The 22,031-nt window shown below is 33.3% G+C and overlaps 1 protein-coding gene across 1 annotated transcript; it reads right to left on the bottom strand.

Annotated features, from left to right (window-relative positions):
• Positions 1 to 9,998: 9,998 nt before the first annotated feature.
• Positions 9,999 to 12,151, bottom strand: LOC133178205 (uncharacterized). Its single transcript, XM_061312957.1, has 2 exons — positions 12,134 to 12,151; positions 9,999 to 10,770 (listed from the first exon to the last, which is right to left on the bottom strand). The coding sequence occupies exon 2, from the start codon at positions 10,718 to 10,720 to the stop codon at positions 10,022 to 10,024; it is 699 nt and encodes a 232-aa protein (XP_061168941.1). The 5' UTR covers positions 10,721 to 10,770; positions 12,134 to 12,151; the 3' UTR covers positions 9,999 to 10,021.
• Between the last annotated feature and the right edge of the window lie 9,880 nt (positions 12,152 to 22,031).

Genomic DNA, 22,031 nt, shown 5'->3' with positions numbered 1-22,031 from the left:
CACATGACGTATTTTCTCTCCGAGTTATTTCCCTTGGCCGCCATCTTGGTGGTCAACCTGGTAATTTTTCCTCTTTGTCTTACCAAATCTAAGAGGGTGTAGCAGAAATATTTGGGGGAAAATCTTTATAGAATAAAAATTATGAAATAAAGGAGGCTTTAACAAATGTATATTTTTCAGAAAAACAATGCTTCTTACCCCACAATGGCCAGTATAAAAAGTTAAAGTTGGTTGAATAATGAAGGAATATGAGCATGTTGACCTCCAAAATGGCGGCCAACGGGAAATAACTTGCTAATTTGGGCCTACTGAAAACTATCTATTAAGACATAAAGTGTAATACATGTATGTTACAAAGCAGTGGCGTAGTTACCATGTTTGCTTGTATGCTCAAGCATGCACATCATTTTGCCAAAAATAAATAAAAATAAATTGGTAAAACATTCAACAAAACAAGAGGCCCAGGGGCCACATCGCTCACCTGAGCACTGTGGCTAGGAAAAAAGCAAAAATCAGTTTAGTATTGCAATGCTTAAATGCATAAGTGGTCCCGACCTACCCCTAAAAGGGAGGGGAGGTATGATTTGAACAAAATTGAATATACACTAACTAAGGATGCTTACATATTTTTTTTGACTAACTGTGACTTTTTTCCTACAAGTTTAAACTTTCATTGTGACCCTTACTACTGGGGGTCATGATTTGATCAAACTTGAATCTACACTATCTGAGGATGCTTCCATATAAATATGACCAATCATGGCTGTGCTGTTCTAGAGAAGAAGATTTTTTAAGATTTCCCCTATATATTCCTATGTAAAACTTTGATCGTCCATTGTGGCCCCACCCTACCCCGGGGTCATGATTTGATCAAACTTGAATCTACACAACCTGAGAATGCTTCTATATAAATATGACCAATCATAGCTTTGTTGTTCTTGAGAAGATTTTTAAAAATTTTTCTTATATACTCTTATGTAAAACTTTGATCACCCACTGTGACCCCACCCTACCCCCAGAGGTCATGATTTGAACAAACTTGAATCTACACTACCTGAGGATGCTTCCATATAAATATGATCAATCATGGCTATGTTGTTCTTGAGAAGGAGGTTTTTAAAGATTTTCCTTAGGTATTCCTATGTAAAACATTGATTGCCCACTGTGGCCCCACCCTACCCCTGGGGGTCATGATTTGAACAAACTTGAGTCTATGCTACCTGAGGATGCTTCCTTGTAAATATGACCAATCAAAGCTTTGCTGTTCTTGAGAAGAAGGTTTTTAAAGATGCTCCTTGTGTATTCCTATGTAAAACATTGATTGCCCACTGTGGCCCCACCCTACCCCCGGGGGTCATGATTTGAACAAACTTAAATCTACATTACCTGAGGATGCTTCCATATAAATATGACCAATCAAGGCTTTGTTGTTCTTGATAAGAAGATTTTTAAAGATTTTCCCTATGTATTCCTATGTAAAACATTGATTGCCCACTGTGGCCCCACCCTACCCCTGGGGGTCATGATTTGAACAAACTTGAGTCTATGCTACCTGAGGATGCTTCCACATAAGTTTCATATTTTCTAACACATTGGTTCTTGTGAAGAAGATTTTTGAAAGATGCCATAAATTTTTCATGAATTCACAATTATCTCCCCTTGAAAGAAGGCGTGGCACTTCATTTGAACAAACTTGAATCCCCTTCACCCAAGGATACTCTGTGCCAAGTTTGGTTGAAATTGGCCCAGTAGTTCTGGAGAAGAAGATGAAAATGTGAAAAGTTTATAACTAAAACAACGCCAATGCCAATGACAACGACGACAGACAAAGGACAAATTTTGATCGGAAAAGCTAACTTGAGCCTTTGGCTCAGGTGAGCTAAAAATTAAAAGTATTGAGGAGGATGAAAGTAATAAACGTATAAGTACTTTATAAAGTTGAATTTGTATTTTAAACAAGAGGCCCATGGGCCACAGCGCTCACCTGAGTAACTTTGGCCTTGCTGTTTTTCACCTGATATCTCCCCCCCTGTAGTACTTATTGTGGCCCCGCCCTATCCCCAGGGGTCATGATTTGAACAATTGGAATCTACACTACCCCAGGATGCTTCCAAGTAAGTTTCAGCTTATATGGCCCAGTGGTTCTTGAGAAGAAGATTTTTAAAGATTTTTCCTATATATTTCAATGTAAAACTTGGATTCCCTATTGTGGCCCCGCCCTACCCCCGGGGGTCATGATTTGGACAATTTAGTATCTACACTACCCCAGCATGCTTCCACATAAGTTTCAGCTTTTCAGGCCCAGTGGTTCTTGAGAAGAAGATTTTTAAAGATTTTTCCTATATATTTCAATGTAAAACTTGGATTCCCTATTGTGGCCCCGCCCAACCCGGGGGTCATGATTTGAACAATTTAGAATCTACACTACCCCAGCATGCTTCCACACAAGTTTCAGCTTTTTTGGCCCAGTGGTTCTTGAGAAGAAGATTTTTAAAGATTTTTCCTATATATTTCAATGTAAAACTTGGATTCCCTATTGTGGCCCCGCCCTACCCCCGGGGGTCATGATTTGAACAATTTAGAATCTACACTACCCCAGCATGCTTCCAAATAAGTTTCAGCTTTTCAGGCCCGGTGGTTCTTGAGAAGAAGATTTTTAAAGATTTTTCCTATATATTTCAATGTAAAACTTGGATTCCCTATTGTGGCCCCGCCCTACCCCCGGGGGTCATGATTTGAACAATTTAGAATCTACACTACCCCAGGATGCTTCCACGTAAGTTTCAGCTTATATGGCCCAGTGGTTCTTGAGAAGAAGATTTTCAAAGATTTTTCCTATATATTTCAATGTAAAACTTGGATTCCCTATTGTGGCCCCGCCCTACCCCCGGGGGTCATGATTTGAACAATTTAGAATCTACACTACCCCAGCATGCTTCCACATAAGTTTCAGCTTTTCTGGCCCAGTGGTTCTTGAGAAGAAGATTTTTAAAGATTTTTCCTATATATTTCAATGTAAAACTTGGATTCCCTATTGTGGCCCCGCCCTACCCCCGGGGGTCATGATTTGAACAATTTAGAATCTACACTACCCCAGCATGCTTCCACATAAGTTTCAGCTTTTCTGGCCCAGTGGTTCTTGAGAAGAAGATTTTTTAATGACCCCACCCAATTTTTGTATTTTCTTGATTATCTCCCCTTTGAACGGGACTTGGCCCTTCTTTTTAACAATTTAAACTCCCCTTCACCCAAGGTTGCTTTGTACCAAGTTTAGTTAAAATTGGCCCATTGGTTCTTGAGAAGATGTCGAAAATGTGAAAAGTTTACAGACGAACGGACAGACGGACAGACGGACGGACGACGGACAACGGGTGATCAGAAAAGCTCAGGTGAGCTAAAAATATGTTACCTTAAATTTGAAACTTTTTATGCCCATATTTGAAAAAGATTATAGTTTCTCATATTACATATTGAAATTAAAAATTGGCAGTACATGGTAAGTTACCTCCTTCCTGTCACGTACAATTTTTTTTTATCATTGACATATGTAGTTTATGTGAGATATATACTTATTATATCCAGCGTTGTTTTGATTAGTGCATCTATATTAATACATCTTTTCTCAAATTAATCTGTAAACGTAGAATTTTGTGATTTTGCAATTTCATTTTTTTCCCCAGCAAAATGTGCAAGTATACGAGTGCAAAAATTGTTAAGGCAGCTATCCTCAAAAAGTTAACTGATTTTTTTTTTTTTTTTTTTTTTTTTTTTTTTTTTTTTTTGTTTGTTTGTTTGTTTTTTTTTTTTTTTTTTGTTTAATATTTTTACAATTTATTTTTTTCAATCAAATTGTAAGGTTGAATGAATCATGATGCTTTAAAAAAATACCCCCCCCCCCCCCAAAAAAAAATATATACATATAAATTTAATTATATTAATGTGCTCTTTACTATTATTTGTGCCACCTTGTATGTCTAATTCTAATGATAAAAACAGGGTGTCCAAATACATATTTTCTATAGTATAGCGAGAAATAGTTGTCCTAACGACATGCAAACAAATTGTGTGTACCAAAACGGAAGTCTTAAGTTTCATGTATGTACAGCCAATGAAATTAGGTTTTGGAAATGACGTGCTTGAATAGTTTTCTTTTAGTGTTTGAGTTCAGTTTCTAGCGCACGCTCTGCCCGAGCAAGTCTAATTTTAGCACTTTGAAATTATTTTTTTTAAAATTTACATATTTTACATAGGTTTGTAAGAATGAGTCCGCCATTCATTTTGTTTACCTCGCAATTGCTGTGGACTTACAGGTTTCCATAGTTTTTTTTTACACACAAAACAAAATTGTGATTTTTTTATCTATGGTTTTTCGGCAGCGAGGGAAGCATAGTTGGGTTTACATTTTACTATAATAGTACTGCTCTGTTTGCTGTGAGAAATAAATCCTAGCGTCCTCTTACATTGCGCTACAATGCATATACTGTTGTTGTTGTTTTTTGATTAGTGAAGTGCAGTGTGGACATATATATATATATATATATATATATATATATATATATATATATATATATATATATATATATATATATATTCTCTTTCATTTTATGAAATTTGACATCTTTATATACATCAGTAATTGAAGTTATGGTACCCAGTAAATAATGATCTGAATAATACATGTACACATACAAAAATTATATAAACAATACTGAATCAAATATTCTTAGAGTATTACTATCTTTTATTTTGCTAAGACTAAAAATATGATATAAAAGTTAACACCAAAAATATGGCACAAATATAACTTTTTCTTTTATTTCTAAGGGGAAAATTCCTTTCATTACAATATAACTACTAAAAACTAGTCTGCACACACACACACACCCTCACACAGATATAAATACATGTATATATATGATGAAAAATATAATTACATGTACATGATTTTTTTTTTTGTCAACTGAAGCAACATTTTCTTTGGAAAAAAAATAATTTTTTTTTTATCATGCAATTTTACTATACAATGTTTATAACAAATCAAAGTTGTTTGTCCCTTGCACTTCACTATAAGCATGTTTTACTGTACATATATATACTATATATATATATATATATATATATATATATATATATATATATATATATATATATATATATATATATATATATATATATATATATATGAGGGGTTATCAAAAAGTTGTGGACTGACGCGATAAAATTAATAATATGTAGTCTTTGCTTACAAAATTTATGCGGAACATAAAACAACAAAAGTTTAAGAAATGTTGAAAATTTTAGCTTGATACGTTGATAATTTGCCAAATTATTTTAAAATTAAAAAGACTTTATGTGATCATCCGGCGCTGTCGCCGTTTAGTGTCATGACGTCCGCTTAACGTCATTGTTTCTTAATGTCCGCTCTCTCTACTTCATACACTTATCTTGATGAGATTACCTGGAGTTAAGTAAGGACTTAAACCCGTCTTATTTATATGAATTTACAATGTCATGAGCAGTTGTTTTCAATGCATATAATATTGTAAATGGATCTTTATGTGGGGAAAGATCCTCACTTGATTATGCCAGAATACTTAGCTTGTTGGAGTTCAATTTCTACCACACATGATCAACGTCACTTTTCGACGTGACTGACTTTTGACACCCTGACTACAAATCGACACTAACTGTGCATATTTCATCTCTCTGAATCTTTTGGGGCATTAAAAAACAAGTACTCTGGATGCGTTTTATTTTTCTGTAGCTAGTTTAAACATTCCTTAGGTCAATACCAGTTTTTCCAGGAGCGAAACTCTATAGAGTGTTTGAAAAAGAAACCTCTCACCCTTTTTGACGTTATTTTCAAGCCCATAATTGTTTGAACACTCCATATAAAATTTACGATAAAATTTCACAGAAATTACAGAATGGGGTAAAAATTGCAAATTTTACTGAACAAATGTGTCGTACCACATGCCTGAATTAACGAGATTATTTGATGACAAATACTCATATCTAAAGAGTTTTTCTCAGTTACACTCAGGTAGAAAAAACGTCATATTAGAGGTTGCACCGCCTAGACATACCTTTGCTTACAAAAACACTAACAATTTATTAAAAAATAAAAATTATGATTTATGATTTATTCTATAGATAGAAAAGATGATGCTTACTAAATGTGTAAAAATTCATTGGTGTACCTAAAGCGGTTTTAATTTTATGACGCTAGTCCACGAACTTTTTGATAACCCCTCGTATATATATATATGTATATATATATATATATATATATATATATATATATATATATATATATATATATATATATATATATATAACACAAATCAATCATAACCATGTTCAAATATTTTTAGATTTTTTTGTGGAAATGCTATTCATAAATGTTTGATGATGCAAACACAATTAAAAAAAACATTTATGCATGAACTTGACGTATTGTTTTTTTTTCAATAATTAAATGATTGTATTTTTATGCAAATTTCAAATTTTTGTGGAGTTGAACTTATATGATCAATCTCCCTAGGACAAATCTGATGCACAAACAAAATTACTGTGCAAGTTACTTTTGTGTAGGTTATATAACTATATTTTCATGTTAGCCAATTTACTCAGAAGTGTACATGTGACAGTCATGTACAGTGTATGTACATCTGCTAAAGAGATTAAACACATTATAATCTTTGATTTTCATTTGACATTTTGTAGAAAACAGATTTTAAAAAGGATTATTGTACATGTATAAATTCTAAGTTATAGATTTCTTCAGCTTTCATGTTACAGTTGAACTTCAGTATCTCGAACACGGATATCTCAAATACAATAGATAAGTTGAAGTGATTGGAAAGTCCCCAAGCCCTATTTCTTTAAGTATTTTCCCTCAATATCTCGAACCCACTGATATCTTTTTTCTCGGTCCCATCGAGTTCGAGATAACAAGGTTTGACTGTATATAAATGATTGCAATGAAGACCGCAATTATTATTTTGACCTAATAATGCCAGGATTGACACTGGATGGATGGGTTCAGTCCTGATTAGAGGGGACTGACTGCATAGCATGCCTAAATCTCTAGAATACAAATAAAACATGAGTTTTCAAACCCTATAATATGTATATGTTCACAGTTTATGAAGTAAATACATGTAATACATGAATAAAATAATTTTAGTATTGTTTACAGTTCATTTTGAACTGATGTTACCTGTTAAATCTTTTTGTGGGGGTGGGGTGGAATTACTTCAACAATTGAAAGATTTTTTTCTTTGAAAAGTCAACTTTCAGAAGAAAATTCTGTACTTTGATTTATTTGGTTGTATGATAAAGTTTTGTCATCTTCAGAGTGGATAAAAAGGAAGAAGTGTCGCAAGAATTGGTTGGTGGCCTGGGTAAAGGCAAAGTTTCTCAGCAGTTACATTTATAATGCAAGGAATCAAAAAATTACTGGTAAACGTATCTCAGCAGCTTAAATACCAAATACAATGATTCAAAAACACATTTCAAAGCAAACTAAATGTATAAGAGGAAAATAGTACCAGCCTTCAAAGATCCAACACAGACTTTTAAAAATACAAAGTGCAACAAAACAATGAGTATAAAATATATATGAAAATAATGTAGCAAATTGCTGCTCAAATCTGTTTGCTATAGTTGTGACTTACAGCTTTTGTTGATACAGCTGCATTTGCAATTGCTATCAAAATAGTTTAAAATGGTTAAAATGGTTTTAAAAATCCTAAATGCATGAGTTTTCACCCAATATTTTTTTAAGGAGAACATTGTTGCAAATATATATTGATCCAATAAGGCACGCATAATACATTACTTCCAAGAAATCTTTTTTCTCCCTTCAAAATAGCAAATACATGTACTAATAAAGACTAATTGCATATCGTATAGTCAATTGTTGACAAGACAAAAAGGTGTTAAGAAAGTTTTATCTGCAATGAACTTCATTTTTTTCCCATTAATTTTACACTTATCACTTGTAAAAATGGTTTGATGTATCACAGACAAGGGTTTAGTTATAAAATATCACAAATGTCTTATATGTTTCTGAGTTTGTTTGCTTGTTTGTTGATGTTTTTTTTTTTAATTGTAATCACCTGACATGGGTACAGTTTATGATGGAACAAGTTTCTTAACCTGTAAATACTAGTACACATATATGATTATTCTCTGCATCCAAGATCAGATTTCAAGCCCATTATTTCATTTCCATTGATTGGGTGATTATTGTACTGGTACAACTTATCTTCAAATAGGAATGAATACATACACAGACTTTATGGAAGAGGTATGGAACACCGGGTTATAATAGATGAAAAGTATTCAATGCATAAGATAATATTTTGGTATTAGTTCTAAAATGTTCATAAGTTAGCAAAAGTTAGCATTTTTAGTGTAAAATAAGGAGGAAAATATTAAAATCTGACCCTTCTGAGATCAAAACCTTGATCTGTAGTTTTCTAATCCACTCTTGATCTGGATAGCTAGTGTTTTTGAACTTGACAAATAAAAATATAAAATTGACCTTCAACTTTGCAGTTGACTTAAGACATACTTACATTCGAAAACATGTTGAAAACAAGAGGTCCATGGGCCACATCGCTCCCCTGAGCACTTTGGCTAGGAAAAAGCAGAAATCAGTTCAGTATTAAAAATTCTAAATATAAAATATCAAAGTAGTTCCAGAGGGGGGGGGGGGGGGATGATTTGAATGAATTTGAATCTACACCACCTAATGATGCTTTTGAATTAATATGACTTATAATGGCTCTGCTGTTCTTAAGAAGAATTTTTTATTGATATATCCTTTATATAACTATGATCCCCTTTTATGGCCCCTCTGTACTTCTGGGGGATCATGATTTGAACAAATTTGATTCTACATTACCTGAGGATGCTTATATTTTATCATGACCAATCACGGCCTTGCTGTTCTTGAGAATAAGATTTTTAAAGATTTTCCTATGTTTTCCAATGGAAAACTTTGATTGCCCATTGTGGCCCCACCGAACAAACTTAAATCTACACTACCTGAGGATGCTTCCATATAAATACATGTATGACCCATCATGGCTTTGCTGTTCCTGAGAGGAAGATTTTTAAAGATTCTAAGTACCCCTGGGAGTCATGATTTGAAAAAACTTGAATCTTCACTACCTGAGGATGCTTCCACATTAATTTGGCCAATCATGACTTTGCTGTTCTTCAGAAGAAGATTTTTAAAGATTTTCCCTATGTATTCCTATGTAAAACTTTGATCTCCCATTGTGGCCCCACCCTACCCATGGGGGTCATGATTTGAACAAACTAGAATCTACACTGCCTGCATGAGGATGAATCTTTATAAGTTTCATATTTTCTAGCACAGTGGTTCTTGAGAAGAAGATTTTTAAATGATGCCATTAATTTTTCACCAATTCGTAATTATCTCCCCTTGGAAGAAAGCATGGCCCATGAATCCCCTTTACTCAAGGAGTCTTTGTGGCAAGTTTGGTTGAAATTTGCCCAGTGGTTCTTGAGAAGATGAAAATGTGAAAAGTTTACAACGACGACGACAATGACAGACAACGGAAAATTTCGATCAGAAAAGCTCCTTTGAGCCTTCGGCTCAGGTGAGCTAAAAAGATTTATTCATCCTCAATTTGCAAAATATATGAGTACTAGTTTGCCTCATTTGCACTGTGATGGTGTGGTACCCTTTAAAATTTTTCTACTGTATTTTTAGAAATTCTTTTCTCAGAAATTTAAAATTAAGTAAAAATAAACATATTTCCCTTAATTTGCTTAAAGTCATGGACAATTCTTTTTGATTGAATTTATACATACCATGCAACAAGCATGGAGTTATTAACTACAGCTTATACTGTACTTCTACCAAAATATAATTAGCTTGAAAAATGGTTGATGCAAATGTAAGGCTGATTGTCAGGAAATGACTACAAATTTCTACTAAAGTAGGGTCATCATATTTTTTGGTCATTTTGCACCATAATCATTATGAACAGAATACTATTGTGCTTTCTCCCTGTCGTCCATAGATGAGTTCCATCCTCTTGCGTTGGTGGCCATTGTTGGTGAGGGTGTCTTTAACGAGTTCTAGTAACTTGTCGGCTTTGTGTCCAATCTCTGACTTATCTCCACACCGGTCTTGGATGTAATTACAGAGGGACATCTGCATCAGAAATGTTTCATCACAGATATTAGCCGAATTCTCCTCGGGGCATGCGTAGACTTGAAGAATTTCTCGTAAATTGGTTGTTTTGGTGCCGTTGATATCAACAATTGTTTCCCGCCAAGTGGACATCCTCAGAATCAGCAGGGCAAACACTCGTATGTCACTAAAGCAGATTTCCTCATATAATTTAACCATTGTGTATTCGTTCATTTTAACAATCATCATGGCTTGTAAACACATTTTAAAAAACAATCGTTTTAGAACTTTTTGTAATCGGTTGATTATTTTCATTTTTCTGTCGCTATCTCGAAAAAATTTTCCTATCTTTGGATAACGTTGCTTGTCAATTTCAAATGGACTTTTAACCATGATTCTCATGATACAGAGGCAACCAGGGTCTGTGATCTTGACTTCTTGCTCTGTAATCCCTTTCTCTGTGTTATGAGTGCGTGAGATAAGAATACAGCCATCCTCTCTCTGTTTTGTGACTGGGTCAGTCAATGTCAGTTGAATATACATTTTCGAAATAGATGGTAACTCATTCCTTAGTCATTCAATACATATATTACCTACAATAAAAATAGATTATTTATGTTTTAGGTAGAGAAATGGATTGCTTATTTGAATCAAGGATTAATATTGAGCAGAGTGAGTTCTTAAAGCAACGCCTTTAATGAAAAGGAAATTTGGACTAGTGTAACAACTGTGTAATGCACATTGATCAGAAAATTTTTCCTCAAGACCCACAATGCAATGCAATAATGCTTTTCCATATCTGTGATACTGCTGTTTGGTTTACGTTCTATCAGTAATAATCAAGGAAAAGTTCACAAATAATAAAGAAACTTGTCTTGCTTTCATTGGAAATTGCATATAGATAGTAGATTAAATACTCTTTGCTAAATATTTGCCCTTTTTGAGACTTTGTCATGAAAAGGCAACTTAAAAATACAATGTCTTGTGACATCACAGTTTAGACTTTCTCATGCAGTCTGAAGAGGTGGATCTAAGATAAAAGTGAATAGGTATCCATATATAATAAATTGTAAACAATTGCGCTTGCTCCAATGGTCACACCTTCAACAAATTATGATAAGTACTATAAAAGGAGAAATATTTGTTGGGGATTAAATTTTGTTTCTTTCCTTGATAACAATTATCAATGAAATTAAATCCCACATGAAATTTTATATGTCTATAAAGTGAATATGGTTACTTTTGAAACAATGAAATTTAATACTCCTGAAACCTTTTTAGAGGACAAATCAACAAACTTTTATTTCCACGAAAATATGTGCTAAATCTACAGAATATATATAAAGGTCCTTTTAATTGTTTAATTAACATCAGATGAAACGTTCCTCAAAAATATGTAATTTTCCCAAACTTATGATAGAAGTATTGTTACTTTAAGAAGTTTCCTCACAAAAATTAAGGTACATTACCAGGCATTTGTGAAGATTCTGGATGATGGTATTTCCTATATCATATAGTATATGTATGTAATATCCAATTGTAAATCACTGGAATTGCTGATATCACAATTTTGGGTTTTTAAACTTTTTCAGACATTTTAAAAACGGTTTAGACATAAGTTTAGAAATCAGAAGATATAAATTTCAAATAATGTTGGTATCATATTACAATGAAATGCACGGATATTCGAGGAACGTGTCGTCTGATCTTAAATTAACAAAAAATATTGAAATGAAATTTGATAATATTTTTCAACTGCAAAACATTTTATATACAATAGTGTTGAAAAATTGAAACAAACCTCGACATATTAATGCTGTCGATTGTGTTTCAGTGAATGAGGGAAAAAGTCGATGCGTAATTTTGAGTTTGTCTACAAGTAGTATTAGATCATAAACTAATTCATTCACAGCTTATTTTTCTTTAAAAACATTAAAACAAAAAAGATATTCTTACTTTGGAGTAAATTTCTCTTAAGAACGCCGCAGGTGTGTGAATTTATCAGGAAAAGTGACAAGTAGCCGACATTCCTACTTTCGGTTTCGTCGATAGGGGTTTGGTAAAACTAGTTTCAATACACTGTTCAGGATCCCATGGTTTATTCCTGTTTCGCATACGTATAAAAGTATTGTGGAGAAAAATATATATTTGTAAGGCAGGAATTGTAGACCAGATAAATTTAAAGGAGGTTTTTATTTATACATTGTGCTTAAGCTTACACTCAGTAAACTTGACATAAAAGATACCACGGAGTCTGATACATATGTTTAATATTTGGATATTTTACTAGAAAAAGACGTTAATGGTAACTTAACAACGTAACTTTATGATTAACGTGATGACTTCAACTTTTCTATCGTCAGCTTCCCTAATTTATGTAGCAATATACCCCTTATCACCTGCATATTGAATATATATGTCTCCCAGTTGATTCGATACGCAAAAGCATGCTTTATTAGTCTACGAACAATTTCTAAATGGAGAAAACCTATTGACAAACAAGTTGATGAAACAAGGATATCAACAGTCTTGTTTGAAGTCAACATTTTGCATGTTCTGTGGTTGATACATGACCTTGTCAGAAAATACAATCTATCATTAGTCGAATACTGACTGACGTTTTTCATACTAATTGTTAGGCGATTATTGCGCATTGAATTATCTACGGATTTTTCTAATAGCCCGATTATGACTCTGCATGCACGGGTACCTCTTCAAAAATTGCGAAATTCATGTCCCCCGGGTCAGGGGTTCTGGTATTTGGACGGGGCTCTATTGATTATATCGCAAAACTGTATTAATGCTTTGAAAATCTTCTCATCTGCTCCTGATTATTAAGCTAACCATCTAAATGCAATAATACAGGCTATTTGATTGAATGAGAGCCAGGGTGACTAGGGGATAAAAACAAAAACTTCAGTAATTTTGTAGTTTACAGTTAACTAAGCTCTGTCTAGACTTGCGCAATTACATATAAATGTACATGTATCTAAACAGCATATAACCTTGGACCAAAACTGTCCATCAGTATATAATAATGATAATATATACAAGTACATATAATACATGTATTTTATAATAATTGAGATTCTTAAGGATCGCTTCTAAGATGGGGAATGTTACCCATGATTAAGTGTTCCTCGGTTCCATCTACTAAATTCCACTTTTTAAGGAGATTATGTATGACATAAGTATAATACAACATATTGTAATTTTTAAATATACTATATAAACATATGAAAATCAACCTTAAGCAAAAAGTTATTATTCTATGTAAAAGAAACGAAAATCTGACCTTGGACTCCCTAGGAAACATGAAACCATCTAAAAACGGTAAGGATAGTCATCTATCTAAGAAAATTGACTTAAGAATGTGTCTTCTCCTACCACCAATCCCCCCCCCCCCCTCCTCCCCTTACGAAATAGTATTTTTAGGTTTGGGCAAGTATTTTTTCCTTGTCATTTTTTTAAAGACTGTTACAGTTGTTACAGTTGATGTGGACCCCCACCCCTCTCCAAGAAATAATCCTGGATCCGGTCCACCCCTCATATTTGTGGTATACCCTGTCTGCTCTTGCATTAGTACTGTCTGGATTCAATATTCAGATTTGTGACAAAAATCTAACGCGGGAAATATGGAAATATGCTTCTTTAGATTACTCTGAAAAGGTTGTGTTAAATATGGTTGCCCTTTACAAAAATTTCAAAATATGAAAGGTGTATATAAAAAGCATTTGGTCGAGAGTTCCATGCATTGCACTCTTGAATGAAGACACATATGTATCTTTTTTTTTTTTTTTTTTTTTGAATATTTCAAGCTTTACATCACATGCCCAATTTATTCTTATACAGGTATTCATGGAAAGATCTTGAAATGCGATTTTCTGTTAAAACAGTTTACACAAGAATTTCATTTTTTTAGGTCACCCGAGTCACTCAGGTGACCAATTGCTATCTGATTTCGTCCGTCGTCATGCGTTGTGCAATGCGCATCGTCCGTTAACATTTGAACATCTTGGCATACAGCATATATCATGAATAAAGGGGAGCAAAATTTGTGAATTTCATAGTCCCTGTCCCCTGGGGCCTGAGGAGTGGGACTAAAACCATCAAAATTATTGCTATCTTTTAAAATCTTCTTTACTCCTGGACATCAAGCAGTTGAACTATTGTCATGATTGTAATAAGTATTGAGTCCTCTACCAAAATTATGAAATTCATGGTCCCAGGGTCAGGAGTTCTGGTGTTAAGGTAGGGCTCAGTATTGGCTATATAGTGAGAATGCATAAAATTTTTGGGAAATCTTCTCTGCTATTGGGTATTAAACAGACTAAGTAAATAGTTATGATGAGCAAGGATGCCTCTTCCAAAATTATGAAATTTATGGCCCCGGATCAGGGGTCTGGTGTTAAGGTGGGACTGTACTGATTATATAGTGAAAATAAAATTTTCAATTCTTTATTTCTTTGAAAATCTTCTTCTCTGTTACTGGGTATTATTTAAACAAACTAAGTGCATAATCATGATTAGCAAGGATGTCTCTTCGAAAATTGTGAAATTCATGGCCCCAGGGTCGGGAGTTCTGGTAAAGGGGGGGGGGGGGCTCTATTAATTATATAGTGAAAAAGCTTTATTTCTTTGAAAATATATTCTTTTCTGCTCCTGGTTACAAGGCAAAGAAACTAAGTGTATAGTTATAATGAACAAGAGTGCTTCTTCCAGAATTGTGATTTTCATTTCCCCTGGGTCAGGGGCGGGACTCTATTGATTATATAGTGAAAATGCATTAATTATATTAAATAATCCTGTCTGCTCCTTGGTGCTGAGCAGATACACAGTGTTATGATGATTAAGAGTGCTTCTTACAAAAATAAAATCAAACTTGTGGTCCCAGGGTCAGGCGTTCTGGTGTTTACAATGTATCTAATTAAAGGGGGAGGCCGGGGGCTCTATTGATAATATGGTGAAACTGTGTTAATTCTTTGAAAAACTTCAAATAAATGCATAGTTATGATGATGAAATTACCTCTTCCAGTTTTTAAATTCCATGACTCTGCATGCATGGGTCATTGGTTCTGGTGTTAGGGTAGGACTGTCTTGAATCTGTCATGGAAATAAATTATTTCTTTAAAAATCTTCTCTTCTCCTGGACATATCGGAGGCAAAGAGTGGAAAAGTTTTAATAAGCATGCAAGGCTATTTTACCCGATTTTTGAATATCTGGACCATTTGGTTAAGTGTTCTGGTCCTGGCCACGGCTCTAGCTATTAATTTGAATTCTACTGAGAGAAGGTATTCCCCTTTGCCACTCACTTTTGATAATTAATCACTGTAAATAATGTATATGAAAGGTTAATAGAATAAGTGAATTATGCAAGAATTATTATTGTATAAATACAAAAAGTAGTTTTATAGTTTTAATGATCAGGTAGAGAATGTTGACGCACATGCCAGAGATATCGATGGAATAGCGCATAAAGGAAAAGGTGCTTACTGATTTCACATAAAATATGATCAGATGATAGATATAATATATTCAGTGTGATTGTTATTTAATTTGGACGCATTCTTGAACTTCTCCGCAATTGATTGTAGATTTTCAGTATGCAAAAAAAAATAAAAAAAAATGACGTAACAATCGCATTCGTTTACAAGCAGCTCGGAGTTCCCGTAAGTGACGGAGTTAGGGGGTTTGGCGATATACTATCATCTATGTACACAAAATATTAACACATCCTCCTTTCTTGAATACTAGAAAATAATTTCTAGTACATGTATATTTTTTTTATATTCTTGCTAGCATCCTTTAGGTGATAATCAATATCATTATAGAAGTTAGTAAAAACCTATATTCAACAACAAGACATTGAATTTCCTCTACTTACTTTCTTACAATAACCCCCCCCCCCTCTTCTTCCAAGTAAAAAATCGGTGTCCTAGATTTACACAATGCTGAGCCTCCTTTTTCTGTCAAGTCAAAGAAACGTTTAAATAAATAGGAAAACTAAAGGAATCCTCACAAGCGTAATTTTAACCATGATGTTGTTTACTTTCGGCGGGACGGATCACTTCATGTTCATTCAAATTATTGTGAGTAGTTTAAAAATAATGCTCTTCTTTCAATGGTTAGATTTAGGTGTATACATTAATAACTTTGTGTTAGAAATTGATTAATGTTGCATTAGGTAGTTAAATAGTTTGTTCTTTTTAAATTCAGGTACGTAGAAAAAGTAGGTTTGAATTTTGAATTAAACAACAGAAAAAAATGATTGATTGGTTCTCGGATCTCCAACTCAAATAGTCTATTGGTATTAAAATTGATGTTAAAACAGTTACAAGAATTATTTGTTTTATTCATAAACGTTTAATCATTTTCAAACATCTTGGTTTAATCACGAACCTTTTTAAAACGCACAGTCACTGTTCTACTCGGGTTACGTATTTAGTCTTGCTATTCAACAAAGACATTCCATTGAACATGTTCATTGTTGAAGTTTTAGTCGATTTACTAGGAAATAAAATATAAATATTTGCGCATTTTACTTGATATGGGGGAAAAAATCAAAACAAAAGTGAAAATGTATGGGGGAAAAATCAAAACAAAAGTGAAAACGCAAAAATCTATTTAAGAATAACCTCCCCTAGGATATAATCCGAGAGGACCATAGAGTTTTTTTGGGAAAAAAGTTTTAATTGCAATATTAAATCTTATCTGGGGATATACTAATAATATAATTTTAACTTGTTTTGATCCTAATCATTGTTACTGTTTTACTTTAAAAATAATAGTAATAAAATTTCTTCTTTGGTAGGTAGGTCTTCAGAATTAAATTTAAACCCACACACAATGACACATACTTAGGAAACCTCAACTCAGGATTATATTCTTCAGAATTACAGCTATACTTGTCAGCAATTTAAAATCCGCTCTAATCAGTTTATATAAATAATTTCATATTTAGTGGAGAGCCTTTGTGTGAGGACATTAGAAAGTGGACCAAAGTTATTCAGTATTGTCTGCTAGGGTAAGTATTTTTGAAGTTTATTTTATTAAAACCAAGTACTGTACATATATGTGTGAAAATAATTGCTATATTTAGTGTAAGAAATAATAACTTAAAAGTGGAACTAATTAATGCATTTCAGTAAATGCAGTGCATACAAATAACATTTAACTGATTACTCTGCAATGGCTGACTGAGACCTTGTATGTTTCTTTGGCACTTGCAGTCGGTCAAGTGGCTAGGCCAGATTTGTGCCTCTCTTAAAATTTTACCTGGCAGCTGCCCTTCAACTTGAATTTCACAGTACTGTAAAAATGCAATAGCATCATATGATTTTTTTTTTCTCATTTATCTGCTGGTTGAATAAGTTTTTTTTTCTTCAATCATAGCCATGATCAATGAAAAATTCTGGGAAACAAAATGAATAAATTGCCAATGTTCTATTCTCGACAACTTTTACTGGAAACCCCTGTATGTATTTTTAGCTTTCTACTGCCATCTCTATATTATTTTTTAATGATTTAATTCTGATTGTAACGCGCCATTCAATTGGATAAAAAATTTACTTTATATCATATAAATTGGGTTGCCTATGTCACAATGACTTGTGTCAAAAACGTATCAATCTGCCTGATGTTACATTTCAATTTTGCACAATTTGAAGTAATTTTTTAAGGGCAATCATCTTTTTTCTTACACTTAATGAATGAAAATTAAATTATAAGGAATGAAATTAATAGCTACCTAATTTATACGGTATAAAGTGGGTTGGAACAGTTTACACTTCTTTATAAACCACTTCACGGTTTATAAAGCGTAAAGTGCCCCAACCCACTTTATACCGTATAAATTGGGTAGCTATTAAATTCATTTCTTAAATAATGAAAATTCTTGGTAATCCTTTTTTGAATTAAAAAATATCTTCATGTCATTGTTAGAAAGCATACTAAAAATAAATCATGAAGTGAAAGCAACATTGACCTTCAATTCTATTTACAAGTTGATGTTCTCACATTTTTTCCCCTCAAAAATGAAGGAAATTATTTTACATAATGTAGGGCTGTCACCATTCCCCGAAATAACTAAAAAATGTGGTCCAAGTTGTTCTGTTCAGTATCGGTTCCATTTTTCTGGATTTCGGTTCAGGTCTGGTTTGAATATTGGAATCTGTTTTATGCAAAAATGGCATTGAAATCAAAAGAAAGACAAAGTTTATAGTCACTGTGATAAATAAACATCACAACTAAAACACTTCATCCATAATTAAAAAAAAAAATTTCAAAAAATTATGGGATAATTATCGAAACAAGCAAGAGTGGTCAATGTTGCTAATGGTAATAGTCAGCTTGGTACAGTCCCTGAAACGTTCTACTTTCCCATTTTTCCGTTCGCTCACCGTTCGTTCACCGTTCGTTCAGCGTGCGTTCACCGTTCGTTCACCGTGCGTTCACCGTTCGCTCTCCGTTCACAGTTTTGCGTTCACCGTTCACCGTGCGCTCGCGTTCACCGTTCACAAAGCGTTCAGCGTTCGCTCTTCGTTCCGTTCACTTTGCGTTCACCTTGCGTTCAGCGTTCACCTATCGTTCAGTTTTCATTGCCATTCGGAACTCCGAAGTGAAAGGACTTATCTTTTTGTAGTTAAGGAGTTACAGGTTTTTTTTATTTATTCACTAACATATCGTGTTTGAAGAATCATTATTTCATGAGGAAAAATATCTACGATATATATTTTTATTATTTTAACTTAGCTGTTAGGTTATTTATTAAATTACTCTGGAAAATAAATGTTGTTACAAGCACATTCTGTACCTATGTAGAACAATGCTGAAATATTTAATTTAACTAAGTGCAATGTGCAAATACTTCAAGCACTGCAACATTTTGTTGTTTTGTTAAAGACGACAAATCATTAATGGAGATATAATTATTCAAGTCAAATAATTACACAGCAAAATTACGAAAATATTTATTTCTAATACGTTTTTTTTTCAATTACTACATAAAATATAATAGAACTAGTACTAGTTCTGAGAGTTATACATAGTACTGCGGATATCCTTTTAATTTATTATCTTTAGAACGAATTAAATTGATAGTATGGTTAAAGGAAATATTTATTTAAAATGTAATGCACTACAGAATTTCTCTACTGTAATATGTAAAGTCTATAGTTATAGAGAAAAAAAACTTTCTTCGCCGTAACTTTATATGTTTGCTAATCGATATGATTAATACCCCCCCCCCCTTTCCCCCTAAATCGGTGACTTAGTCAGTACCGTATTTCCAGAATGTTTTAATTAACATTTTAAAAAAAGCTATGGTCTTTTTTAGAACAAAAAATTCAGTCTCAAAACAAACATGCATCTAAAAAAAGTCACAAAACAATAGTAGATCAAAATGTACACGTGTCGGCGGTGGTATTTGAAATTGGCAGAGAGTATGTTTCACATTCAAGTGTTAATGCCTAATGTATTTTACTAATTTATTATTCAAATGTTGGAATCAAATCTAGAAATGATAAAAATAAATGTTATAACTTGTTGGAAATACTCGCACTTCGTCTTCGATGTGACGAAACTTTCACACCTGCACAGTGTCGAATGATTTTGATTGACAGGTCAAGCACGTGGACTTCGTGTGAACTTGAAGCAGGAAAATAAAAAACAAAAAACGAGTATGACTGTCAAACAAATGGATATGATTTGTTGATAAAAAAAAAGTTACTTTCACTGTCTTATATATTCAGAAAAAAATTTCAGAGTTTTTGTTTGATATAGGTACAAACATTTGGTGAAGCCTGAAAGGAGGGGGGTCTAAAACTGAATGTTACTCTCTCTCTCTCTCTCTCTCTCTCTCTCTCTCTCTCTCATTTGTCTGTTTAATAAAAACTATAACACCATATTACTTAAATATCAAGTTCTGAAAATTGAATTTATAACAAATAATATGAATATGTATCTTTGTATCATCATGATCTTGTCCGAGTATAATCACGGCCATCTAGAGATGCATGTAGACGTCTGCTCAATAAATCATAATGTAAAAATAGAAATGACACATAATATATTATTGTTTTAAATATTTAAAATACGAGCGTATAAATGTAATTATTTTTTTTTTCATTACTTTACACGAAATCGCCTTGACACGGAGATATATATATATGAATATAAGTTACAACCGCTTTAATTCATTCTATAAATCATAAGATTTCTCTGATTTGTTATCAACTAAGAATAAACATTTTTATTTTCCAACTAAAAACAATATCTTTTATACTTCAGCGTTCGGCAACAATTGCAATGTTTTAATGCGATAAAAACCGTGTGATTAAAAACTTAATGTGCATGCATCGTCTTTCTGAGGACAATTTTGGAGAATTTATTTTATTGACTTAATTATTCATTCATTTATTTGTTTACTTATTTATTATTATTATTATTTTTTTTTTTTTTTTTTTTTTTTGGCACTTGACATTATAATACAATAAAATAGTTTCAATGCAAGGAAAAGATCAGAGGCATTCCGAATATATCGTTCATCTTGCGTTCACCGTTCGTTCACCGTTCACTTTGCGTTCGCGTTTGCGCTCCGTTCGCGTTCTGCGTTCGCTCACCGTTCACCGTTCACACATCGTTCACCAAGTTGCGTTCAGCGTTCACACATCGTTCACTCACCGTTCGCTCTGCGTTCGTTCAGCGTTCGTTCACCGTTCGTTCAGCGTTCGCTCACCGTTCAAGTGGGAAAGTAGAACGTTTCAGGGACTGTAGTCCTAAACACCAGGGCTGACAAATCCCATTGCCCAACGCCCGGGGCTAGTGGATTTTAGGGATGGGCAAGTGATATTGTATCAACCACTTGCCCGTGGGCAAGTGACTGAAAAAAAAAAAATAAATTCAATATGGATTTCAGAGATTTAAAGCTGGGCTTAGGGGCTTGCATAAGCTATTCAGTAATTGTCTTCTTATTTTTTGAAATATATATAATACAGTATTAGTATATGATGGGGCAAGCAAAAATTCATGTAGGGCAAGTGACTTTTGACCATGCACTTGCCCTTGGACAAGTGCCTAAAAAATTCTATTTGTCAGCCCCTGAAGACTTGTTTTTATTAAATGGTGAATTTTATGTAATAATTTAAGACTTTTCTAGTTTAATTCATGAAATTAAAGCTTAAAATACACTGTAGATCTATGTTGTAAACCAAACCAAAAAACCCGAAACTAAAGCAAAAATTTACTGAACCAACCTAACCTAAAAAATTTGGAACCATGACAGCCCTAATACAGTGCCACATAATGAGAGAAATATCATTTAGTGTAGAAGCAAGAAAGATGTATAGGCTTTCAGTTTTAAGTTAAATACTAACATGTCATCTTTGAACTATTTATGCATTAGCCAAAATTAATAAGATTATTCTAAATTTCTAATTAGTACATGTACCACAATAATGTGAGGCAACCAGCTAAGTGTTATTATTGAAAATTTTCCAAGGAATAGATGGTTTTTCATCGAGGTGATTTAAGCAAGAGTTATTTCCCCATGGCCACCATATTGTAGGTCAGCATCCCCAGATCCCTTCATTATTCAACCAAGTTCAATTTGTTATACTAAGCACTGAGGTAAAGATAACACTGTTTTTCTTATGAGTATACATTTGTTAAAGCTTTTAATTCATATTTTACCCCACGCAACAAGTTGCGGGGGTATAATGTTTTTGACCCGTCCATTAGTCAGTCAGTCAGTCCTGTTTTTTGTCAGCGCAACTCCTCATAAACCGCTGCACAGAATTTCGTCAAACTTTGCAGATATTTAGGACACAATGTGTAGATGTGCATATTACCAGGAAA

Source organism: Saccostrea echinata, unplaced genomic scaffold (genome assembly GCF_033153115.1).
Source record: "Saccostrea echinata isolate AGI-Se365-2 ecotype Australia unplaced genomic scaffold, CSIRO_AGI_Sech_v1 ptg000001l, whole genome shotgun sequence".
Taxonomy (NCBI): domain Eukaryota; kingdom Metazoa; phylum Mollusca; class Bivalvia; order Ostreida; family Ostreidae; genus Saccostrea; species Saccostrea echinata.
Note: the sequence above shows the minus strand (reverse complement) of the source record. Positions and strands in the feature narration are given on the sequence as shown.

Coding starts and splice junctions, on each gene's coding strand:
- LOC133178205 (XM_061312957.1), bottom strand. CDS start 10,720: ATGTATATTCAACTGACATTGACTGACCCAGTCACAAAACAGAGAGAG.